The sequence below is a fragment of the Lissotriton vulgaris genome, chromosome 8 (assembly GCF_964263255.1).
Source record: "Lissotriton vulgaris chromosome 8, aLisVul1.2, whole genome shotgun sequence".
In the NCBI taxonomy this organism is placed as follows: domain Eukaryota; kingdom Metazoa; phylum Chordata; class Amphibia; order Caudata; family Salamandridae; genus Lissotriton; species Lissotriton vulgaris.
The window spans coordinates 129,203,768-129,230,911 of record NC_141696.1 but is presented as its reverse complement, the minus strand read 5'-3'; the positions used below and the strand labels follow the sequence as shown (position 1 = coordinate 129,230,911).

The 27,144-nt window shown below is 47.1% G+C and overlaps 1 protein-coding gene across 1 annotated transcript in view; it reads right to left on the bottom strand.

Moving 5' to 3' along the window:
* Window positions 1-3,213: 3,213 nt before the first annotated feature.
* NEU3 (neuraminidase 3) overlaps window positions 3,214-27,144 on the bottom strand; it is a 39,394-nt gene continuing 15,463 nt past the window's right edge. The window contains exons 2-3 of the mRNA XM_086933815.1: window positions 25,088-25,302; window positions 3,214-7,836 (exon numbers count right to left, since the gene is read on the bottom strand). Of these exons, the coding sequence (XP_086789941.1) occupies window positions 6,826-7,836; window positions 25,088-25,288 (1,212 nt within the window). The 5' untranslated portion in view covers window positions 25,289-25,302 and the 3' untranslated portion in view covers window positions 3,214-6,825. The remainder of the gene's footprint in view (window positions 7,837-25,087; window positions 25,303-27,144) is intronic.

Below are 27,144 nucleotides of genomic sequence, written 5' to 3'. Positions count from 1 at the left end.
GGGTACACAAGAAAGGTAACAGAGCAGGGGCACTGCTGGCTTAGCCCGTGAAACAAGACACCACCTTGCAACCGATCACTGTAATACGTACTATAGCAGGAGCCATAGTTCACTCCCAAGCCTCCATAATGAAAGCGTTTCAGCAATATTACTCGCTTCTATACACTGCCACATATCTAGCAGCCCCATGAGACCCTAGATGAATTCTTAGACATGCAACCCCTACCCTGTATAACGTAAAGTGACCAAAACGCCCTAGATGACAGCATAAACGCAACAGCAGTCACACAAGCAATACAGACCCTGGCTACACACAAGGCACCAGGTCTGGATGGCCGACCGCACCTTTTCGACCGAGCTAGTTCACCGACTGTTAGAATTATACAAAGCGGCACTGAAGGAGGGCAATTACCGCAATCTATGCGAAAATCAATAATAGCCTCATTCCTAAAACCCGACAGGGACCCCTATCACTTAGGATCATACCATCCCATAGCCCTGCTGCCCGCAGACTATATAATTTATGGAAAAATGTTAGCAGATCAATATTCCACAATTCTCCTAATGATAATGCACCCGGACCAGTGGGGGTTCGTACCGGGAAGGAACTCTTCCTATAATATATGGCGGCTGTTCCATGTATAGGATCAGGCCCAAGACTGATTCCCCTTTGCGAGGTGCCTGGTCCTGGACCTGGAGTAGGCCTTAGATACATTATTGTAATCATACCTCTCTAGGGTTATTCAGCAGATGGGAATAGGACCCCGCCTACTAGCCTACCCTAAGCTCATATACACTAGGCCGACCTCCAGAGTAAAGCTTGGGCACCAAATATCGTCCTCATTCCTGGTATTAAGAGGCACAAGATAGGGCTGCCCGCTCTCCCTTCTACTATTTGCCATATCAATAGGAACCACTGGTGACCTGGCTTAGTAGAGAGGGTGAGCAATGGGGAATCCCAATAGCGGATACTACGCATGCTGCATCACTGTATGCAGACAATTTGTTTATTTATGTCCAAGACATCACTTCGGACCTCACGCTGATCTTCACCACTTTGGCGGAAAAGTCAATTGGGCTAAATCTACAATATACCCATTATCCAGCAGTCTCCCCCCCCAGCCGACTGTAAAACGCTAAAAGGCATTCGGTCCTTGGTCAACTTCTGGAAAACTCTCCCTCTATCAGGAAAATCGCGGTGGCAAAAATGTTCTTAGACCCGAGACTGCTCTATTTTTTCACTGATCTCCCAGTGGTTCCCCAGCTCTTTTTCCAGGAATTAGACATTCTCCTCAGCACTCTCATTTCTGGGGCGGGCCGCAGATTGGTAGCCCTGACCAAACTACAATTACCAATGGACCAAGGGGGACTGGGTGCCCCTCCTTTGAGGCATTCTTCCCAGCGGCCCAGCTGCAGTGGATGTCATGGTGGATAACGGGCCACGCTCTGGGAGAGACTCACACAAACACAGGGCCAATCTCTGTCCCAGTAATTCGCCGCATGCTGATGCCAGGTGCTAAACCCACGTTAAGCTGCCCGTTGCAGTTAACAATAGCACACACCTGCATGAAACGTTTACATTGGATGGCACGCGTAGCCCCTCTGTACTACCCTCTACTGCCTTTGGTAGGTCTTCCCAGGGGCCGTAATCACTTCACAGAACGAGCCTGCACACATGGATAGAACACTCAATCACAGAAGCAGGCTCCCTGTTTGTAAACGGTCAGCTATTAACATTCGCAGAACTAATAACTGACACGTATCTTCCAAGGGGGCAGTTTCTCATACATAGGCAACTGGTGGCAGATTGCCGCTGGGTCTGGCACACAATAGACACTAAGTCACTCACGCACCCCGTCCTACACGCAATATTACAGGTTGGCCCTGGACGTCACATAGTGACATGGTTGTATTAGGCAATCGGGGCGCTGGGCGCGGTCGCGCTCACTCCTCTTAAAAAAAAAAAAGGGAAACAGAGTTTCAGCAGTCACTCCCTGACAAAGAATGGGAACAAGCAGTGGAATTCCCCAAAAAAGAATCACATAACTACTGCTTCAAAAACATACAATACTCTATACTACACCGTGCATACTTAACACCGGAAACCCTCCAATGCTTTTACCCAAACACACAATTCATATGCCCTAAATGCTCAGAACCAAGTGTGTCCTTTCTCCACATGTTCTGCAGCTTCCCGACACTCCGGACCTACTGGAACGTGATACACACCACACTACCTGAGGTGACAGGACTCACTGACATCACCACATGGGAAGCTAGCGCGTTAGGCATAATCAAACATCGGAAATACCACAGAGTAGAGACCCATTTCTTGTCCCTAGCCTCCTACTAGCCAAGCGAAGTATAGTCATGCACTGGAAGATCCCAGTGGGACCCCTGCTAGGGGCCTGGAGGGGAGCAGTCAGTAAATGGGGGGCATCAGAGGAGGATGCCCTAAGACTCAAAGAAGGCCAGGGCACCCGAAAGCACCGCATATCTATGCATTGGGAGATACACGCCTTCAAAGAAGAGGTGCCAAATGCACAACCTACACAGATGACTCCACCGCCCTCTCAAATCTCACGGGAGGAAACGTGCCCAAGTAGCACGCGGGACGACCCCCCTAATGACGTCAAGCTCACAGGATGCGGACGCGGGACAAACATAAATATTAAACCTTGCGTCCACTCCTTTCAATCCCTTCTGGGCCCAGGCCTATAATGACTAGATGCTAAAGACTATTACAAAGCTCGCCTACATCCAGCGCAAAGCAGATCCTCCTATACAGTGCATCCCAGTTGAACTGACCTCCGTTAAACATTATGTCCCCCATTGAGATGCAATATGATGTATCTTCTCGTACCATTAACAGCTGATAAGTGCCACAGGTGATATACACAATGTAGTCATATTTATTTTATCATAACACACCCTTTCTTTGTTTCTTTTGAGCATGTAACAGTACAACAATAAATGTTGATAATGATTGCAGCTCAATGTACAATACGCTAAATTGCATGTACAAACTCTTATGTGCACTTTTAACAGTCAATGAAGTTGTCTGTAACCCGAAGACAACAAAATGCAAATAAAAAGAATTTGCACAAAAAAAAGATAAGGGACAATCTGTGCCAGTAGAAGATATTGATATCTAAATATGGATAACTTTTGATAAACCCTTTGTGGTAAAGACGCTATAGGCTAGGTAAAGTTGAATCAATTTATTCAGTGGAAACATGGTTGTGGAGCTAGCAACAGCAGTGACTCCACCAGGCACAGCTCAACTCCAACTGTAATGTTCCCTCAATACAGTCTAATGGCACTTGGCAACAGGTAACATTCCAACTAGACATGCAGTTCTGAGACAGAATATTCATACTGACAAAGATAGCAAAGTCTCACATTATAGTATACAAAAGACCATACTACACCCTTGAACATGGCTAATTTGTGTCGTTGATGTTTTTGCCCCAACCTCACTCGATTCCCTCAACATTTCTTTTTTCTCTTTGAAACAGCAACTGAGGACAGGGATGTCTCTTGGGAGATTCAAGAATCATGCGCATAGCTCTTAACCGCATCGCTGCGGCGGCTTTTCCCGCTATGTGCGGCAAATTTCAAAAAGCCGCGTTACATGACGAGCTCAGCGCGTCATCCGCACACGACCACCGTGGCTGATGACGAGCTGAGCTCGTCATCAGCAGCGAAGAGGTTAATCTCCATGCACTCAGTCACACACACTTTGTCTGCCATAGAACCAAGGCTGACGACTTACAGAATAGTAAAACCCAGTCTTTATAGTGTCCAAAATGAATGAGAAAACTCACATGGAAAGAATTGAATTTGACATTATTTGCATACCATTGCCATTAGGAAAATTCCATCTAGAATGTAGTAAGTGGACGTTTGAGGATGACAGTCCTCTCCTCACTATGTTAGTATACGTTGAAAAATTACTTTTTGATATGTTTCCACTTTTGGTTCTCACTTTTTCCTTCACTTCATACACGCTTATTTCATTGTATCAGAAAAAGCAGTTGGCCTTGTCTTGTTTTCTCAGTGTCATTTTTTGGTACTCCAAAATGTCCAATTTATTTCACTTAAGTGCTATGAAGTAGCTTTGACATCTATACAAAAAACAAAAATAAAAAAATACACAAAATTCTTGTTTTTCTCAGCACAATCTGTGACATTTAAAGGAACTTTTTTAAGAGTGTTATATAGCGCAAACTAGACCCGCGACATCGGGAATCAGAGCGCTTTACATGAGCACCAGTTTTGTTACAGAAGGACGCATTCATTTTTGTTAGGCATGGGGAGATTAAGGGCCATATGTAGATAATCTTTATGTACCGATTCTTAAATACACAAATTTTACCGATTCGGTATTTAAGAAACGGTAAACAGTATGTAGGTACAAATTCGGTAAATATTACCGAATCGGTAATATTCGTTATTTAAGAATCGGTATTTACAGATTCGGTAATTCCCATTCATTCCTATGGGCCTGTAGGCCCATAAAAATTAATGAGAAGCCATTCCCAAATAGGGGGAACATATTCAAGGGTGACAGGGTGTCACATTGACACCCTGTTGCACTCCTGAATCATGCATGTGTGCACATGTGGCACACATACATGCCCTCTGTCACATGGCACTTTTAAAAAAGCACAAAATTGCTTTTTTAAAGGTTTTCGATATTTACCACCAACTTGTAGTCGGTGGTAAATAACGTATCCTTAAATAAAAAATGCACTCACTTGAGTGCTCCCTACATAGGATTTTAGGATTCGGTAATTTACCGTTTCGGTATTTTAAGGAATCGGTAATTTACCGAATCCTTAAATTACCGAATCGGTAAATTACCGAATCCTAAAATCAAGCCACCTACATTAGAAAAAGCTGAATACCGGTCGGTAACTGCAAATTTAGCGATTTTCGCCCGTTACAGACCGGTATTAACCTACCTACATATGGCCCCTAGTGATTTGCCCAGAATCACAGGATGTTGAGCGTCGATACTGAGACTCGAACCCGGTTCCACAACTTTGAGGTTGACCGCTCTAGCCATAAGGCTACATCCTCTACCATTGTTTTCTTTGTCATCAAATCCTGTCGTCTCTTGTTAATATCTTTACGCAACACTATTCTTGTTTATGTCCCCTCTGCGGCCACTGAACCCCATTTTGTTGTTAGCTCATTCATAACTGTTATGTTACCTTTGTCCCTATATGTGTAGGTGGTCTCTCAGTTAACACTGTCTCTAGTCTCTTTACAAGAGTTGCATGCTGTCCATCGCTCTGCTCCTTGCCCCACCCTTCTTGAGTATGATCTCTCAAACACAAAGCTGCTTTTCTGAAGAAGTGGCTTTTTTGGTGGGGTAGCAACTCCCTTTTCCCGAGTGGCCTCACAATATGCACAATTGCTTCTTCTAATTGAAACTTGAGGTTACTGATGCCTTTAAGTGGCAAAGATCAAAAGTACTGTATCTCTGAATTTGCACATAAGCTTAAAAGTTACATATGCTGTTTATTCTTCCAGGTACTGGGCAAATTATACCCTTTCTCCCTTTTGCAAACTTGCTAGACACCACTCAGGCACTTGATTTAGAACAGAAGACAGCACTTTGCTCAATCATCTCCGACAACTCTAACCTATTTCCAATTAATTCTGTTTTTCTCATTGAACTAATTGCTAGTCGAAGGACGTTTAAGTATATCTCGCCTGCAGCGAAAGAACTGCATTGACTCGCTGTCTCTACCTCGCAATTGATTAAACCTGACTTCCTTGCTTCTAAATACAGCACGTCCAGTGGCACTTACACTATCAGAAGCATCTCTTTGGCAAGGCTAGACATCCAAAAAATTTACAAAAAAACATGTATGTCCATAAGCTTTCTCTGCATATGGACCAAGATTCAGGAACAACTTCCCTTTGCACCTGAGACTTGCTTGTGCACTGTTGCTTGTGCACTGTTGCAATTCAGCAAAGGTCTCAGAAGCCGCCTTTTTACATGTTCTGTACCATATTGGACTGTTTCATTTCAGTCACCTTCTTTGCCCTCCTGAGTTGCTGTGTGTCAAATTCCCTCTATATTCTTAAGCACTTATTCCTTCAGTACAAAGCTGAACATCTATGTATCCTTGCATGCTGGCTGCTTATCCTAATGCTATGTGCTTCACCTCAGGGCTAGGTGCCCATTATAAATACCCCCGTAAAATGTACAAAATAGATTATTTTTAAAAGAAAGACTATTTTAAGACATCAAAGGTCGATCCACTAGGAACAGATGTCTTCATAAAAGTTTTTACTTATAATATGGGTATTTGTACAGCCCACATTCACCCGTAGGTATCTTGGCACTGAATAACAGATGTTTCTTGTTACTCAACTGTACTCATTCTATCGACCTCAGATGGATGAAAGGCTGAGTGGACCCACCGGGATTTGAACCTGTAACCATTAAGTTGAACACAGGCCACTGCAGTGGACGCATTAGTCCTCTGAGCCACCAGACCCTTCTAAGGGTGAGACTCAACCATCCTCAAGCAATGACAGTACCCCTCTTGAGTTGTCAAAATTTGAAAGTGCAATGAAACAGCAAAGAAATATCCTTACATGGTCAACATTAGCAACTACTGAGACCTAACCAGGTAAGCAGAATAGACAGGTTGGAATAAATCACAAAGATGAAAGTGAAATTCTAATGAACCCTATGAAAGGAGTAGGCCCTCTGAAAATGCTGAAAGAAGTGGGCGGCACCCCTCTGACATCTTTCATAGGAGACCTATCAGTGGAAGGGCTGCCTAGGGCAGAGAGCCAGGTTCAACATTGCAACATGCTGCGCATAAGGTTGTCCATGCTAAACATTTGAAACGCTATTTCTTCATAGGCATCATGAGCTCCACACTCAAAGAGGCACCCAAACGAACCAGATCCATCAATCGCTACTAGGTCTGAGTACGCACTTGGCCCCTTGTTAATAACCAAGGGATGATTCCAGCCTCCATTGGTTAATGGGGACTTGTTTAGGTAGATTCCCATGTCAATTCTCTTCTTCTTATTTGTTGGGTGGGAATAGATAAGCCACGATAAGGTGTTTTTCTGAATTAAGGGCTTCTTCATGCAAGAGGCCTCACTTCCCTCAAGATCATTTTCCATTTCCTGATACTCCTCAGGAGGCACAAAGCTTACAATGCTGCCCTGGCAGCCCTGCGGTGGCTCACGGAGAGTCTTGTTAAGTTGGAATATCCCAAAGTCCCACCCAGAGTCAAGACTGATCGCCTCTGCCCTGTAGCGTTTTGTGGTCCGTGCGTTGCAGTATAACATACATGAACCGTCAATGCAAGCAAGCTCAGCCACCTGGCACTCCCCAGTCGAGAGTTCCTGGATCACTCCTCCCTGGTGCCACGTCGTCCCACTGTCGTCGCTGTAGAAGATGAGGGAATGTGGTTTTGTACAGCAAAAAAGGGGTAGGCAGGAGCATTTGCGTTGTTTGAAATAGGCATAGGCTGGGATGATCAAACGTCCACACTGTAACTGGATCCCATGTCCAGGTCCCACTGCAAAGGTTGCCCAGTGGACAATATCTGGCCCAATTACATTTTTGGTTAGGTCAGTCAATTGGCTCCATGTAGCACCAAAGTCCTTGCTAGTGATAAAGCACAATTTAGCTGCATTCTTTCCAGAGAGGATCTGGTAACGCTCTGTCCAGTTCAGACGCACACACATGAAGAAGAGGAACACCATCTTGCTGTCCCGGTCATACACTGGGCAAGGATTCATGGTACGAAATCCTGTCAACACCGCTGTCTTCATAGGTACCATACACTGCCACTACAGCAAGAAAGAAAAGAAAATGTATTTACATCTTTTAGTTTAAATGACTTCATTAAATTCATTATATTTGTTTATTAAGGACATGAGAAGGTAATAAAATACCTAACACATCACAGCAATTGATGTACCAGGTATGGTTTAAAAATCCCTGTTATGGCCCCTTCTTCCCCTCCTTTCCTACAAATTCTCTCATCCTCGTTGTTTGTTGACTGTTCCTTACTACGCTATTGTAACTGATGTAATGTTCCTCTTGTATAGCGCTCTGATACCTCCGAGTCTAGCCAGCACTATATAAACCTTTTTAGATACACCTTGTAATGCAACAATCCTCTGCTTTTGCGCTCTGATACCTCCGGGTATAGCCGGCGCTATATAACCTTTCTTAAATCAAATAAACTAAAATCTGGTTTTCCTGAATGCTGAGACCTGAGCAACATGGCTGATGCCCGGTGGAGCTGCCCAAAACGCTAATGAGGAGATGGGCCCTAGTTTCCCCCTTGACCATCACCTACCCAGCCGGGCATTGGGCACAGTTCCTCGTAGTCTCCCCGCTATTATTCCTTCTTCCCCTCCCTCCTACGAATTATCTGGACTGGTGGAAATGCTATTGAAAAATAAAAAACTTTGGAAAAGTTTGAAGGCCAGCAGTCAGGTTTGATGGATCAGTTTGTTAAACGTTTGCTACACTGATAGGGAGAACAATGATGGCAGTCACAGTCAATGTATAGAGATGTCCACTGGCCTGGCAGGCATTTCTAAACTTGGTGGGTGGAGCAAAGGCAGTAAAGTCCTCTGCTCCCCTGTCTGCCTTTTTTCCATCTGCTAAATCCTAAATGGTGGCCCAGTGGGCGAAAAACAATGGTTTGCACTGTACCCCGAGGGATTGCCACTGGTTAGACTATTTGCAAGCATGCATCCAATCACCAGGTTGGTGTTTGATTGCCAGTAGTAGGCCTGGATGCCCGGAGATTGGTGTAATTTTCCAAGCCTACTACTGCAATGTTTGTGAATTCTAAAAAGTAGCAAATTTGCATCCATTCAAGAAGTACTTCCATGGGTGCATTTTTACCTAAATTTTTGATAAACCGGTCACTAAGGGGCATATTTACAAAGAAGTGGCGCAACACAGCTCATTAAGCATAGTTGCTGTTCTGCTTTGTGTCACCAGAAGAGCGCATAACTGCCATTTCTTCAACAAATTGGTGCAGTTCCACTCTCCCCATTCACTGGCCCGCTTTGGGCAAGGGTGTCTGTGTTACAGTCAGGATAGTATTTGTGTCAAAGGGGTACCTTCCTGTACAAAACTATCCTTGGAGGCATTTTTATCTCTGCATGTGGGCCGCAGAATCCAGCACACATGCCAAGAGGAAATAATGAGGAGAAATAAAGATGCTTCCCCTCTTTACACCAGCCTTAGACGGATGCACCATTTTGGCGCAAACCCACGTCTACAATTCTTTGTGAACAAGGGTTTGTGTTAAAATTTATGGGTGGATACACAGGAACACCCATGCACCATGCATGGAATTCCTACCTGAAGCACAGTAATGCAACCCACATAAATCGATATTTGCGTGGCTTTGTGAATCCCAAAGAGTATGTTGCAAAAAAGTGACACAACCAGGACACAAAATCTTTGTAAATCTGGGCCCATGTAAATATGCGTTTGTGTCAAATCATTGGGTGGATGCACAGGAGCACCCATGCACCACCAACTGTACCTGGCACACAGTAACATGCTGACTTGCTTTACTTTTTCGAACAAAGCTGCACAAATCAACATTTGCGTGGCTTTGTAAATATCAAAAAAGCATTTTGCGTCGGCGCGGTGTCAAAAAAGTGACAAAACCAGACACAAAATCTTTGTAAATTTGAACCTAAATATATTTAAGTTCCTGATCCAAAAAATTAACAAGTTAAAACCTCTTAGTGAAATATGGATGACACGAAAAAACCGACACAGGCATAGCAGACTGGACTCAGGGCCAGCAGACCCAACTACCAAGCCAAAATGTATTTATCTGTGGGGGTTCAGACCCCCAAACACCCCCCCCCCAAAGCTACGTCCCTGCGTCCAAGCTATCTCTAAGAGTAAAATAGGAATGGGACTTTAGCTCCCTAATGTTCTTGTGAAAAAGCAGTTACTCTCTAACGAATAACAAAGCTGCTCGGCGCAAAACGCCTCTAATTCACTTCAATATTATTTACCAAAATAAAGAGGCAGGCTCTGGAAACTGGAAGGCAAGAACAGGTTTATTGCTCCTGAGGAGAACACATCAATTTGGACACACGGAATGTCTTCGGGAGGTGTTCTAACCACATCTCCCCTGCTTGGTCTTTTATGCACGTTTTGCATCAGTTTATTGGTGGTCAAACATCCTCGAAATTCCCGCCCCAAGCAGGTTCCCACACAGACCCAACAGTTATCGTCCCCCACCCGGATCTAACAAAAGATCGCTATCTTGCAGCTGGACATTCCGACATGTCACATTTCATCAATTTAAAAAGACATTAAACTTTTATGATAATATCAATACATACAGAAGTTATTAAAAATGAGCATGCTAAAAGAACAGTTTAAAAACGATAAAAAGAACACCAAGTATACAATCACCCCACCGGGTTATTCGGGGATAGCTTCCTGGTCTTAACACGCATAGCAGCTACCAGGAAGCTAGCAACCCCGAAAATTACCCTTGTAGATCCTAGTAATTGTAGATAGAGGAGAGCTGGACGTACTTGTAGAAAACCTGCATCTCTCAGAATTGGGGCTATGAACCGTCTTCTACCCTCCTTGAAGTGGTTGCATAACATTACAAAATGCATAAGAGACTGTTCTGAGAAATTGTCACAGCTACATGGGTTTAGTGTGTCAGGTACCCCCCACACTGGGAAATCACCTAGGGAGTATTGTAAGATGTTGAACCTCAATCTAATAAGGAGGTGACGGTGGAATGGTTTACTGACAATTTTCAAATAGGGTTCTAGAGAGGGAGTAGTTAAGAGCAAAAAATTCGCTCTTACTTTTGGCTTAATTAGTTCCTCTTCTTCCCTAGCATGGTTTGCCCTGAGCAAGAAGTTTTCCTTAATCCATTTTACATCTCCTTTGACTAAGGTGTTCGGGTGATTATAAAGATCTGGCCTACCCATCTTATTCAGTGTGTTCTTAATGTATGCTAGCCAGGGAATTTTAGACACCTTGTCTAGCGCCATGCAGTCTTTGAGGATGCAGTGTTCAATGGAATATCTATATCACTGCTACTCCGTCCGGTAATTGTATGGCATCCAACTGTCTTTTGAGTGCTTGGCTATAAATGCTCGGGCTTTCTGTGTACCCCTGGGGTGCTCTACAGGGAGGTCTAATATGGCTTTTACCAGTTTCTGCCCAGGGTTTCGCTGTTTGTCCAGTACACCGAGTTGTTCACAGGTATGACCGATCAGATCTGAGTGGTCTACCTTCCTGATTTGTTTCCACACATCTGCTGGCAGACATAGCCCAAAGAATAAGTCGATGTCGGCAAGGGTCATGATGGTTGATCCTAGAGCGGTACCTAATTCTGTGTAAAATGCAGTGGGATTCTTTCGTAAGTCCGGTAAGGACTTACGGAACGTTAGAGTGTCCTGTCTATCCCAGCGTTGATATACCCAATTGTAGACCACCCTCCCTTTCGCATCCTGGTGGTTTATGTCATCGTTATTTCCTTGTCCTCTAGGGGGGACCCAATAGGGGGCAGCTTCTTTTATTGGCATCATATTATCTAATTTTTCTATCGGGGGCCCTGTCATTACAGATGTCGTGTCCTTGACTACCCGTCCTTGTTCCATGAGGCGGGGGAAGACTTCTAGTGTGTATGAGAAGAGTTCCGCTACATCACAGTCACTTTCATCTCCTGTATCCACTTTCCTATAAAGAGCCATGAGTCGGTCGGGCCCTATATTCTTGTATTTTTCTTCATAAGCTGTGAGAGTGTGGAAACAAAGACGTACGACAAAGTGTTGTTTGTGATTGTCAACAAAGGAGTTGCATATGTCTGTTATGTACTCTTCCGCTTCCTTTCTATCTACTAGGGTTTTAACTATTTTCTCGATGCCTGATCGTTCGTTCTTACTCAGTCAAAGGACTCTCGGCAGCCCTTTTTCTTTTGCTTCGATTCCTACTAGTCTGTCTTTTGACGAGGCATTGGGCACGAGAGGCTCGGTCGGCGCAGAGGCCATGGAGACCGAGGCACTGGTGCTACCTTCGGCTATGTTCTGTGATTCCTGATGTTTTACTACAGGATGAGTAGGGACATAAGGAGGTGGCATGTAGATGATCCGTGGGCCTAATAGTAAATCATCATCTACTCTTTGCTTCGATGGTAGTTCGGGGTAAAGAGTCGAGGGCGTTCTAACAGGGTATTGACCCGAAATCTCTGACTTTCGCTCCTTTCTAGCATTTTCTCTTTCTTTTATATCTTCTTCTAATCTTTTGTTAGCTAGGTGAGCTGATTTCGCAGTGCTTATCTATTCTTGCTTCGTTTCTTTTCTTTCGTTGAACTGCTTCTTTTTGCCATAAACCGAAACTATCAAGCATAGTCGGTGTAGTTTTCTTTTTGTGAAGGGCTATTTCTAGCGCTTCCATTTTAGCGGGGTCAAAAGATCCCGTCAGTGGCCACTGATTTTCTCGATCTTTCATAGTGTGTTTATGCCATAGTTTGCTATAAGCTACAGCGATTAATCCGTATTTAACGTACATGTCCTTATTAGGAGTGCCCTCCGGTGGAGCCGGATGACTGACCACTAATAAACGGTCCGGGCTGAATCAATTACCAAACAGTGGGGAGAAGATAGGCATGTCGTATTAGCGGTCAATAAAATATCTCAAACTATCGTCAATCAATCAATCAATCAATCAAATACTTGTATAGCGCGCTACTCACCCAGAAGGGTCCAAAGGCACTTAGGGGAAGGGGGCCGCTACTGCTCGAACAGCCAGGTCTTGAGTTGTCTCCTTAAGGCGAGGTGGTCCTGGGTCAGCCGAAGGTGGATGGGGAGGAAGTTCCATGTCTTGGCCGCCAGGTAGGAGGACGATCTGCCTCCGGCGGTGGCTCTTCGGATGCGTGGTACGGCGGCGAGGGCGAGGCTAGCGGACCGTAGCTGGTGTGTGGGCGTGTGGAAGTTCAGCCGGTCGTTGAGGTACTTGGGGCCCAGGTTGTGGAGAGACTTGTGTGCGTGGGTGAGGAGCCTGAACGTGATCCTCTTGTTGACGGGGAGCCAGTGCAGGTTCCTCAGGTGGCCGGAGATGTGGCTGCGTCGAGGGATGTCCAGGATGAGTCGGGCGGCGGCGTTCTGGATGCGTTGTAGTCTTTTCTGTAGCTTGGCTGTGGTTCCGGCGTAGAAGGTGTTTCCGTAGTCCAGCCGGCTGGTGAAGAGGGCCTGGGTGACTGTCTTCCTGGTTTCGATCGGGATCCATCAGAAGATCTTGCGTAACATGCGGAGGGTGTGGAAGCATGAAGAGGAGACGGCGTTGACTTGTCTGGTCATCGAGAGGGAGGAGTCCAGGATGAAGCCCAGGTTGCGTGCGTGGTCTGTCGGCTTGGGGGTGGTGCCCAGGGCTGGGGGCCACCAGGAGTCGTTCCAGGCGGAGGGAGATGGTCCAAGGATGAGGACTTCCGTCTTGTCTGAGTTCAGTTTCAGGCGGCTGTTCTTCATCCACTCGGCGACGTCTTTCATCCCTTCGTGGAGGCTGGTTCTGGCGGTGTCTGGGTCTCTGGTGAGGGAGAGGATCAGCTGGGTGTTGTCGGCGTAGGAGATGATGTTGAGGTTGTGTTGGCGTGCGATGATTGCGAGGGGTCTCATGTAGACGTTGAAGAGGGTGGGGCTGAGTGATGATCCTTGCGGGACGCCGCAGATGACTTCCGTGGCCTCGGAGTGAAACGGGGGAGGCAGACTCTTTGTGTTCTTCCAGCGAGGAACGAGGTGATCCACTTCAATGCCTTCTCTTGGATGCCGGTGTTGCTGAGGCGTTGGACTAGGGTGCGGTGGCAGACAGTGTCGAACGCGGTAGAGAGGTCCAGGAGGATGAGTGCCGCTGTTTCCCCGTTGTCGAGAAGGGCTCGGATGTCGTCGGTGGCTGCGATGAGGGCGGTCTCGGTGCTGTGGTTGGCTCTGAAACCGGACTGCGAGGGGTCGAGAGATCCATTCGTCTCGAGGAAGGCGGCAAGCTGTCTGTTGGCGATCTTCTCGATGACTTTGGCAGGAAAAGGGAGGAGCGAGATTGGGCGGAAGTTTTTGAGGTTGGTGGGGTCCGCTGTTGGTTTCTTCAGTAGGGCGCTGAGCTCTGCATGCTTCCAGCTCTCCGGGAAGGTGGCGGTGGCGAAGGAGGTGTTGATGACGTCTCGGAGTTGGGGTGAGATGGTGGAGTCGGCATTGTCGAAGACGTAGTGGGGGCAGGGGTCAGTCGGAGATCCGGAGTGGATGGTGTTCATCGTGTGGGCTGTGTCTTCGGTGGTCACTGCGGTCCAGGTGCGGAGGGTGGCGGTGGGGTGCGTTGGTTCGACGGTTGGGTGTGAGGATGGTGCGCAGAAGCTGTTGTGGATGTCGGCGATCTTGCGGTGGAAGAATGAGGCGAGGGAGTCGCAGAGATCTTGTGAAGGGGTGATGTAGTTGTTGCCGGTGCTGGGGTTGGAGAACTCCTTGACGATGCTGAAGAGTTCCTTGCTGTCATGGGCGTTGTTGTCCAGTCGATCCTTCAGTGATTTCTTTTTGGTGGTGCGGATGAGCTGGTGGTGCTTGCGGGTCGCGTGTTTGAGGGCGGTCATGTTGTCAGTGGTCTGGTCGAGGAGCCAGGCTTTCTCGAGGGTGCGGCAGGTCTTCTTGGAGTCCTTGAGTTCGTCGGTGAACCAGGGGGCCTTATTGCTTCTGGGTTTGCGGGGAGGGTTCTTCAGTGGTGCGAGGTCGTCGGTGCAGGCGGTCAGCCACTGCGCGAAGTTGCGGGTTGCTTCGTTGAGGTCCGGTGTGCTCGCAGGTGGGTTCTGGCTGAGGGAGGAGGTGAGCTGGTCGGCGGTGATCTTGCTCCAGCTTCTGTGAGGAACCTGTTGCGGGTGGTGGTGGGTTGTGGTTTTTCTGAAGCTGAAGTGGACGCAGCTGTGGTCTGTCCAGTGAAGCTCGGCGGAGTGGCTGAAGGCGATGTGCTTGCTGGATGAGAAGACGGGGTCAAGCGTGTGGCCGGCGTAGTGGGTGGGGGTGTTGACCAGTTGCTTGAGTCCGGGGTTGGCGAGGTTGTCCAGCAGGGTGACAGTGTTCCGGTCCTTGTTATTTTCCACGTGGAAGTTGAGGTCCCCTAGGAGGATGTAGTCGGCAGAGGGGAGGGCGTGCGGGCTGATGAAGTCTGCGATGTCTTCGCTGAATTGTGTGCGTGGTCCCGGGGGTCTGTAGATGAGGGTGACTCTGAGGGTCGTCTTTGGGTCGGTGTGAATCTGGAAGTGGAGGTGTTCGGCGGCGGCGTAGGTGTCGTCGGCGTCGGTCGTGATGCGGACGGTGTTCTTGTGGACGATGGCGATGCCTCCTCCAGTCTAGTTGACGCGGTCCCTCCTGAAGATCTTGTATCCATTCGGGATGGCGATGGCGATGTCAGGGGCAGAGGAGGCGTTCATCCAAGTTTCAGTGAGGAACGCGACGTCTGGTGAAGAAGTGTCGAGCAGGTTCCAGAGTTCCACAGCGTGTCTGTGGACGGAGCGGGTGTTTTGGCAGGATGCATTTGAGGACGTTGCTGGGGTTTGGCTTGGCGGGCGCGGTGCATGTTCGGAGGCAGGTGAACTTGCAGGTGAAGGGTCCGTGGAAGCGTTTCGGGGCGGCCCGGCACCAGGCGGGGTTCCGGCCGGCATTGAGTGCGTTGAGGGCGGCGGCGTCGTAGGTCTGTCGGGTCGTCTTACGTCGGTGGGGGCCAGGGGTCCTGGCGCTGGGCGCGGTACCGAAGCAGACGTGCTTACCTTTTGCGCGCATTCGGCGCACAAACGGCGTGCCCGCTGCGCATGACCGCTGCGCGTACTCGCGGTCGCCATTTATGGCCAAGTGGGAGGGAGGGAGGAGCAGCTGGGAGGCGGGAGCGGGGAGGGCACAGAACAGAAAGGGGGCGTGGCCGTTGGACGGCAGCGGGGAGCGGGGCGGGCACAGGGGGCTGAACAACAATGACGCGATGAACTCAGAGGCAAAAACACACGCATGAGGAAGGAAACAGTTAATAAACAATTCAAGGATAAATACAGTAAGGCAGCGACACACGCACGAGGAAGGAAACTGTTAAAAACAAAATCACGGTTAAATACAGAAGGCAGAAACACACGCACGCAAAATGCGGCGTAAGGGCGGGGAGCACAGAGGCAGTCACAGCGAGGCTACGGGCAGCAGCGAGGCAAGGGGCACACACACAGCTGGTGGCCGTGCGGCGCGGGGGTGTCCTGAGAACAGGTCACACTCACCTGCGCCGCGCGGTCGCCAAGTGGGAGGGAGGGAGGGGCAGCTGGGAGGCGGGAGCGGGGAGGGCACAGAACAGAAAGGGGGCGTGGCCGTTGGACGGCGGCGGGAAGCAGTGAGCGTGGCGGGCACAGGGGGCTGAACAACAATGACGCGATGAACTCAGAGGCAAAAACACACGCACGAGGAAGGAATCAGTTAATAAACAATTCAAGGATAAATACAGTAAGGCAGCGACACACGCACGAGGAAGGAAACAGTTAAAAACAAAATCACGGTTAAATACAGAAGGCAGAAACACACGCACGCAAAATGCGGCGTAGGGGCGGGGAGCACAGAGGCAGTCACAGCGAGGCTACGGGCAGCAGCCAGGCAAGGGGCACACACACAGCTGGTGGCCGTGAACAGGTCACCGTGGACAAAGGTCCGCACTACCTATCCTTCGTTGTCTGCAAAGAGAGAGAATTGTCCTATTCTTCGTTGTTTGCAAGCAGGGAATGTCTCAAAGAACCAAATAACCAAATAACCAAAGAACCAAAGAGCGGAATACTAGTATTCGATCCAAACAATTCTATTTCAATCAATCAAACCATCAAATAACAGTCATTTTTCAAGACCTTACCCGGACCGTATGGACAGTTCTTCGTCTTCCCCTTCCAGCGCCCGATCGTCCTCTTACTCCGATCTTACCGCAGCACTCCTGTGGGATCCCAGTCAGGACCGTAGGTCACTCGAGAGAGGTCCGTTCGGAACCGGTGAAGTTCAGGTTGATCGGCAGCCAGACGAGGGTCCTCTCAAGGCAGGTTAACTCCAACCGTTTAGATGTTCACTCCATCGTTGGGACCTCTCTCCCGAACCCACGTGTCGCTGATGGGCCCCGCGTTGGGACGCCAATTGTGAAAATGCAGCTACTCTCTAACGAATGACAAAGCTGCTCGGCGCAAGACGCCTCTAATTCACTTCAATATTAGTTACCAAAATAAAGAGGCAGGCGCTGGAAACTGGAAGGCAAGAACAGGTTTATTGCTCCTGAGGAGAACACATCAATTCGGACACACGGAATGTCTTCGGGAGGTGTTCTAACCACATCTCCGCTGCTTGGTCTTTTATACACGTTTTGCATCAGTTTATTGGAGGTCAAACATCCTAGGAATTCCCGCCCCAAGCAGGTTCCCACACAGACCCAACAGTTATCGTCCCCCACCCGGATCTAACAAATGATCGCTATCTCGCAGCTGGACAATCCGACAGGATCTGAGAATATGTGTGAACGGTCAGATCTAAAAGTTCGCGTCATTGATTAGATCAGGCGTTTCTGTTAATACAACAAGTCCTGCCATATGGGGGGCAATAAACTATGTCCGCAAGGGTTGGTTTAGTGCTTGGGACTGGATTGAGCAGCAAGGTGCGGTCAGGGGGTTATCAGAAGGGCTTGCTCGGGTGCGGAGGATGAAAGGACAACCGGGTTTAGGGCGGGAAGTGGCTCCGGGGCTTTGTCACGAGGACAAGGTTTTACAACCCCAGTACGCTTGGTCATGCCGAGTCAGGGCGCTGGGGATGATTGCGAGGTCAGGGTGAAACATAGGTGACGAGCAGAGCACAAAATGGCTGCAATGTCTAAAATGGGTGCCGCTTATTTGCACGCAGTGGCTCTCGCTAAGCAAGATGGCGCCGGCGATGTTCATGTCTGTCGATTAATTTTCAACATTCTGGTTAGCAGGGAATGCTTGCAATTCTCTCTGGCATGGCATTGTAGTGCTCTTGGTTGTCTTCAAAGTTTGAGTACTTTTTAAACTGGCATGGCCATGTGGGCTTTTACATCGGGAGCAATAGGAGCAGTTACATCATGGTAGTATCAGTCAAGTAATGGATGTTCCAGACCTGGGATCACTGCATAGGGTTAAATAATAGCCTGACCCAGATGCTGCATCTTCACTAAAAGCTATAGTTCCCCGAGCAGCCCATTGGCAGAGTAAATAGCTGTAGTGTAGCAAGGGTGCCATTGGCCTTAATGCAAGAAAGGAAAACCATCCCCACCGCTCCTGGTCAGTGATAAAAGTAGCCATGATTGACATACAGATGTCCCTCACACAGCTGGACCCAGGTGTCACAGCACCCATCGAACTAATGATAGCTATACATCTCAACATGTCTCATTCTACCTGTCCCGTCCTCTCTTCTTCCTATCCCGGTCTCCCTTCCCTTACTCTCTCACTCATCCTCACCTGCTTCCTCCCTTTCTCACACCTCGCTATCCTGAAGCCCTCTCCTCTCCTTCTCTTCTACTTCCCTCTCCAGAAATTGTCCACTTTCTTCTGTTTTCCCTTCTTTCCCCCAAACATCCCCTTAGTTTGCTTCTTTCCCGGTCTTCAATCTGCTTACTCCTGTTCTTTCCCGGACATGCTGTTCTGCACACTTCACGTCCTCTTCCTTATTCCCGTTTGTTTATCTGTATCTCATTTTATTTTCTGTGATTTGTTCCTCTTTCTATCTTTCATACTTTCATTTCCTTCACTCCATTTGTCGATCTTCTCCATTTCACCCTTAACTCCGGCCTAATCCCTCCATACCACCATACCCCATCCAGGGCAAGACAGGCCTTTGATTCCACAGGGACTTTCCCTGGTGAGAAGGAGGTTGGTTTTGAAAGCCAAGGCCGCTCCTGGTGTCTCTGTCACTTTCCCTTGCTCCGAGAGGTTAATTGCAGACAGCAGGAGGAGGCTTGAAAAAAGAGAGAGAGTGGGGATGGGGAAGGTAGAGAGGAAGTGATCAGAGTGAGACAAGAGGGAAAAGAGAGAGAGAATTGGTGGGTGGGTGGGTGGATGGATGGATGGATGGATGGATGGATGGATGGATGGATGGATGGATGGATGGATGGATGGATGGATGGATGGATGGATGGATGGATGGATGGATGGGTGGGTGGGTGGGTGGGTGGGTGGATGGATGGGTGGATGGATGGGTGGATGGATGGGTGGGTGGGTGGGTGGATGGATGGGTGGATAGATGGGTGGATGGATGGGTGGGTGGATGGATGGATGGATGGATGGATGGATGCATGGATGGACGGACAAAGAGAGATAAAGGGAGCTGGGCTGGACTGAGCTTTTTGACAGTGCTGCTTCAGGCTCCCCAATCGGGCCCGGACTCCATACTCCAAGAGTGCCGGGACCAGGGTGGGTGACCTATAATCTAATTTAAGCTAGTACAGGGCAGACTTGGCCCAGTCTTCCACCTCTTGGTCCCGGTACCACTGCACCGGTTGTACAACTGACAGCTACGCCTGTAATGTAGAGCACCACATGCAATCAGCAACACTGACCTAAAACAGCATCAGAAAACACTGCTGAGATTATGATAATTGGACCATTTTTCTGGGCTATATAAGCAGCACCTTAGGCTGGCATTATTGAGCATAATAATATTAGTAGCATCCTGGAATATTCAATCAGCTCTGAAATGTAATTGGCATGCACTGCAAACAGTGAGGACCATTCGGCAATATATTGAATGCGACAGGCACATGATGGGATCGAACTGAAAAAAAATATATCAAACATCACTGCTGGTGGTATTTTATTTTTCGTGTCGAAATTCTGATGGGCTACCAAGTAGCTCAGGAACAATGATGAACACTTTCAAAAGTTATTAATGTATTTCACTTGGAGTAGAACAGGGCTTTAAACAGCATCATTTCAAATATGCCAAACATGGATAACTAATCATAATCACAATTTACTTAGAGATCACTTTAGCACTCATCAGCAGTGGTAAATTGCCCAGAGTCCTAAAGCCAACAAAAAAATCTGTAAAAAACAGGAGGTCAAAAAACAAAAAGTGTGGGGGTAAACCCGCTAAAAAATGCCAGTTCTAACAGTAGCACAAATCTGCTGTGAGTGCAGTTTTTTAGGTCTCTCCTTCGCAGTGCGCATGCGCAGCAAGGCAAAAAGACCTTTTCCCGTCGCTTTGGCTTTTCAGCCAAGCACATGCACACGTTCCATTGCCTTCAAAGGCAACGCGTGCACCTCAGGAGATTCACTTGCGGGAGCGCGCGCCACCATCTGGCAGCAATTATCGCTCCCGTGATTGAATTGCGCCTGCCTCCCTCTCTCTCCCCCCCGCCGCGTGAGGCGTGCAAGTTTGTGCTTTTTTATTAGGGCTAGGCAGCTTCAATCTGCTGCGGGCCGTATCTTTCTCCAAATGCTTGGTGCTTTTTTTTTTTAACGGTGTAGCGTCAGCCGACTAGCCATCTAGTTTAAAGATTACTGCGAACATGACAAAGCTACGAAATACTCCTGATCCAATGGATGTCTTCATCCACTCATTCCCTAAGGTTGCCACGCCCGGTCCGCTTTACTTACGTATGTACCGCATAGCTAGATGGCGAACAGAGTAGCCGCCACCTTGGTTTGGTAGTACGGGTCTCACACCGACAGCAGTTTAACTGTTTAGAACTAAAAAAAAAATAAGCATGGCAGTCCCTAGTCTGTTGACAAAACACATGCAAGGCGATCTGCTTATTATATCACACCGGGAATAAGAGCGATTGAGGCATTTGTTTTTAATTATTTTTCGGAAAATGTTTTATACTGCCCCCACCCCTCCCACTTTTAGCGCAAGGTTGGTTTCCCTTTGCATGAACCCCTTCCCTCCCCGGCCCTCCGAAGTCGGAGTCTGCCGCTTCCCGCAGCTGCCGGCCGATCTTGGAGAAAAGCTTTATTTTAACTTGTTAATTCTGCCATACTCGCTGACACTTACGCTATGGGCCACATTAACAATGCAACCTTGTGAAAGGACACCGTCTACTGTATTGTACACGTTTTTCGTGCTGAACCACATAATATTATCCATGTTAAAATCTTGCTAATTACTGTACCATCGAGCCGTATGCGGAACAAGTGTCAAATGGCTATTAATGCAGAAGTGGTCACTGGCTAGACATGTGTGGCGCTCTAGTGACTATGTGCTCAAAATAATTATAATATTTATCTTCCCCGTGAGTTCACTAAACCTTCACAAACATAACAGTCTTAGGACATAGATTGTTTTATTATCAGAAATGAACACACACTGATTTCCACTTTTGTGTCAAACGAGTGTCAAATGGCCATTAATGCCTAGTGTTTACTGGCTAGGCATTGCGGCGCTTTAGTGACTAAGGCTGAGAAAGCTTAATCTTTCCCGTAAATACTACACATGAATACACCTAACCTTCAAATAACCAACTGTCTCATCATGATTCAGACTTCTCAGTAATGATCTGAGACTGATTCCCCACTTAGAGACAGATTCTGTACATGAATGGGTTGCCACTCTGTAACGGCTGCCGCTGGACAGCCTTCTCTATCGCTCCATGCCATGCACTGTCCGACTGTGCCTGTACACGCACGCGTATCAGCTGCTGCAGGTATACTTACTGGCCTTCCGATCGCATCCTGAAGGATAGATAGGATTGACTCTGTCCTTGGACAACAATAAGGTGAGCCGCCCTGTGAATATTATCGCCAGATAAGAACGCTACGGGGCATTATTCTACAAGGTTTTTTTGACTAATTAGGAATGAAAAGGACTGACCTCACTATTTCACTTCTTCATGATAGAATCCCGTCGGCCTAGAGTAATTTAATTACATATCACCACTCTTCCAAATTGGTGAGTAGGGTCTCTTACCTAATTATTCTCTTATCTATTTCCGTTGCCCATCTACATTGCTACATTGCCTAATCACACTGTACATGGTTATGTTTATTCTAGAATTGGATTCTCATTCACCGCAAGTACTGGTGAGTAAGACCATGACCATACAGTCCTTTAAACATCATCTCTCTTCACAATACCCAACCACTACACTATTCCATTTTTTACCAGTAGGACCTACAGCAACCATTGGTTACCCTGAAAAATACCAGAAGCCTGAAGTGGCTTCTTCTTGGCGAGGGTAAGCATTCGCTCACAACACTTAATTATGTGTGTTTTCCTTACACGGCCCGGTGTTAATACATCCCTACCATGTCATTAACAGGTATTAAACCCTTTGGACTAACAAGAAGAACCGACTGGTGTAAATGTAAATGTAAATGTAAATTGATACTTGTATAGCGCACTACTCACTCGCAAGGGTCTCAAGGCGCTTGTACGAATACCGCTGTGGAACCCATCCTGGCTTTCCCTGTGAGGCGTCCACTCCTGGGCACCCCCAAGGTGGAGGCCAGGTATCCTTAGCGTTGTGGGGGCCGTTGTGGAGATCAAGCAAGCTATTGCCCAGAGTTGCAGAGTGGGACTCCATGATTGGAATAGGCACCGAGGCGAGAATTGTCAGGTCCGTGGAATTTTGAGCCCAAGGCCCGCCGAGGCGGGGAATTGAACCCTGGTCCCGGGCTATCCTTCCGAGGTACACAAACCAGTAGCAGGCGCTGTGAGCCTGGCCAAATATACGGAACAGTGGGTCATCTGCATTGCATTTTCCTAAAATGTGACTTAGGCAAAAAAAAGATCAGTACACATACTTAATGTAGTGAACATTTTCACTGTCTAGCCTCATGGGTACTTTTAATATGCACAAAGAATACGTGAACCAGAGCCAACGGCAAGTGCAAACATTGCTCGTTGGTTTGTGTACAGAACGAAAAAGTCTAATCATACCGGGGTGGAATGTGTTCATCCTGCCAAGGGTTCCCCCGGGTCACGTATGTGTCTGTGAGGCTGTTTAGTCCCTCAGGGGTCCCTATCAAGCTTTGTCCGGATGAGAACTCGGTGCTACGAGCGAGTTGGAAATGCCCTCGAACCCACTGCACACAAGCTTAACTGGCTTGAATAAATATCCGACAAAAGTGCTGTCTGTTAAACAGTAAAGAAGATTAGAACGAGGGGCAGATCCTTTATGGTTTCTGCGGCCAGACTGTGGTATGGGCTTCCTTTGGAACTACAACAAGTTGGGGATCTTCTTCTTTTTAGAAGAAGACTAAAAACTTTATTGTTTCCAAAAATCTAAACTGCTTCACTTGTTCTGGGTGGTCTACCCCTGCCTCTCTACTGCACGTCTCTTTATCTGTACTGTATTGCCAGCGCCAGGATGCCTGTTGGGTGATAGAGCGCTTTAGAAATGAAATAAATAAAATAAGTAAACAGTAAATACACACTGAAAAGTTTTTTCTTGCACAGCACGAGGCTAGATCTTGATAATGTTCATTACATTAAGTGTATGCACTGATTTTGTTTTTATTTGCCAAAATAATATTATAAGAAAATTAGTGCCGGATGAACCACTGCTCTTTTATATATTTCAGGCGTCCGAGGTCGATACCTAGAGTAGCATGAAGCTGGGGAACAGTAAACACCCATTATTTCAGTGCCAAGAGTGTAGGTGCGCTTCACACATAACCTTTTAAGTTATGTAGCTCTTGCTACCTATGAGTTGTCAAGTGTTCTCTCGACCTATCGGGCATGGAGCCAGTGGTCACTCTACTGCATCCTCACGCCTCCTCTCACCCTCACCACCCAGAGCTCATAGAAAGGCCCCATTATTACCTAGCATCCAGGGTACCAGGGATTAACCCAGTGCCCAATCTCTTGTCAGGCAGGGCATACCAACCCAAACATCATCAGCTGGTGTCTCGGGCTGCAGTCTGCAATGGAAACCTGAGAATTATGCACAAGTGCCAACTGTGATGCCGCAAAGTACTAGAAAGACCCACTGAACCACACATGATGTACGCCATTCAAATGCTGCAAACATTATTTCTCTCAGTTTCTAAATAGTGTTGCTGCCACCCATCTCCAGTAAGACTGGTGCTATGGGCCTTATAGGGATGAAAGACTGAGTCATCCCGGCTTCTAGAGATTCAAACCTGTGACCATCATGATTCAAACAGAACCTTACAGAGGTGTGTAGACCATTGAGGAATTGTGCAGCCTGGTGCTTTTTCCTGCTGGCTTGAATCCTGCTGCAGAAATTTAGAAGGCCAGAGGGTATCCAAGGAGGAGATTCTTTGACAGTGTGAACAAGTGCTTAAGACCGGGTGCCACCTATAGGTTGTCTATTGCAGGTGACCACATTTTCCGAACCCAAAACTAAAACGGCCCCAGAAAAAGAAATAGGATGCTAATGGGCCATCATGGCAACACCCACAAAATATGCCTGCACAGGCACCCATGCCCCCTCACAGACAAAGACTCCATATTTCAACAAGCATTTGCAATGCAATATGTCTCTCATTTGCAAGAGTTTCAGCTTTTGGCACCCTTTCATTTATGTGTTTTGAAAACCTGCAAGGGGTGCGTAAACACACACTTTGTACTTATAATACTTGCTTACGATGAGCAAGGCTGGCAGTAACTGCAAGCCTCTCATCTCGTAAGCAACGACTAGAAGTGCAAAGTGCACGCTTACGTACTGCTTACAGGTTTTCAAAACACATAAATAAAAGGCATTGTCAGTTACAATGCTAATAGCTCAAACTCTCACAAATGCGAGACCTATTGCATTGCAAATGCTTGTTTGTACTAGGCACAATTAATCTTGTATAGGTATACACACTGTTTGCTGCTACAGTTTCACTTTCCATATAGCTCCTTAGGGAGAGATCCTCACTATACCCTTTTTGGAAGCCTGCTCTGTGCAGACTGGGGCAGCTATGACTTGTTCTGCCAGGACTAGGCTCAATTCCCAGTCTGACCTTGCCAGGCTGCCACAGTAAACAGGACTCTCCACCCTTAGTCTGTCATAGGACCCACACCACCACCACGCAAGCAACAGTACATGAGGGATCCACATCGAAAAACCTTAAAGTATTACCTCAACTGAGTCCTTGGCCACATGTCCGCGCCGCATGACCAAGTATTCGGCATCGACATCTTTGGCCGTGGATCGCTTCTCGGCAAATGCCAAGATGGTGCGCGTAGACTGGAGGTAAATCAGCGCTGGAATCCTGTAGGTGACCCCACTCAGCTCCTGCTGGAAGAGGGTGGTCTTCTCAGGTAGGGCAGTGGCCTCCATGGTGTAAAACAATTCTAAAAGACACAAAAGAAACTGCAAAGCATGAGTATGTGAATCAGAAGCCTTCTATGCCACACTTCACAATACTTTACACAAGTAAGGATTACAAATAAAGAAGTGAAATCTGCAGTATTTGGAATGGAGGGAAAGAACTATATGGCTGAAAATGATAACACCTTTTGTTTGGATCTCCTCTGTTCTAACATTGCATTATTAATCCTAATGTGTCTAACCTCCTTGGTGCAAATGATGAAATGTTCTCTTACTAGTAAAAATTGCATTGGTTTGTTGTTGAAGAAAACTCCATGATTAAACATATTCTAAAAAAGATGGCACCAGCAAAGGAAGAACCAGAAGCAAGACCATAAGATATTTTACAAACTGAAGAGCGAGAAAGTCAAGAGATCAAATTTAAAAAGTAGGAGAAAGAAAGAGTAAACGTCAGCCTGTAGGTGAAGGTTCTGCGGCCACAGTGTACCAAATTTTGTGCAAGAGTGGAGAACTATGCCCACGGGCACTGGAGCTCTTCGTCATAGTGTCTGTAGACCAAATTTACTCCCCGCATGCAACAAACATGGCCGGCAGCACTTTTTCATTGCCCGTCCCAGGATGCTACTCAGACTACAATCCATGCAACAAATGTGCTCAGGTGTATTTCTAATTTTAAAACATGCCAGGATACTTTTTTACAGGGTAATCATTGGGAATAGTAGAATCTTTGTCTCTGCACATTGACTTGCCAAAAGAGCACAATGCAACAAATGATGAACATCAGCCAAATTCTGTGTTGTGAAGAAGCACTGAGAGGGGACAGGTGAGGACAGGAAGAGACTTATAATAGGGAGCTTGTCATGGAGGTGGATGTGTGTGTGTGACCAAAGAGGAGCCACCTCTCAAAGGGACAAGTACAAAAAGACAAAGAAATGTGCCATGTCAAAGAGCAAGGGTTGGATGAGGGGGGAGACGACAAAAAGGTGGGTAGATATCGCCTATAAGGTGTACACAGTGTAAGCACCACAGACCTCCAGTAAGCACTACAGACCTACACTATGAATGTCCACTCATATTATTAGGCCTACCCCAGGACAGCACTGATCCCTGAAGAGTCCCATCTGCGACAGGTTAAATGCACACAGATACCAGGCTATGCAAGAAGTTAGTCTCACACAAACAGCCCACACACATGCACAGGCTTGTGCTCAGGTGTTCATGTGCAGCCAACCATGCACCTCTTACCATAGCAATGCGGCAGTGGCTTTACGTTCAAAGGTGGACACTGGCGATTAGCACTCTCGATGCAATTGCTGTCAATTTATCGTGAGTGAGACTAACTCATAGTAGAAGTAAAAAAATGTGAATTCAAATGCGAAACATTTACGGCAACTTAATGGGTGGAACCCCATCTACTACAATTTATAAAACGTGAAAATGACTTCTAAGGCTCTGATTACAAATTGCGCAAATCTGGAAGGTTGGTAACTTTGTACATGTAAAAAAACTGTGCCCTGTGCACACTACTAGTACAGCGAAATTACGAGCTAAACCCCATGGAAGTGTAGAACAGGAATTACTAGCCTGAAATAAGCACTAAATTCCCAATTACATGGCGTTTAACAGACATATTTACAATGTGGCCTGAGCAGGAGGTAAATGTATGTGGGGACTCTTTTGTGGGACAGTGTGGAGTAGGAGAAGTCTGGGGAAGATTTCACCTGGCTGGGGAGAGCATAACAAGCTTCTCTGGTGCCAATGTGTGCAGGCTTTCAATGCAGCCCATTCCCAAAGCAATTTTACTGAACTGATTTCTGGCCGGTAAAATTGGGTCTGTTGTTTCCACATTCCATTCAGATAATCCA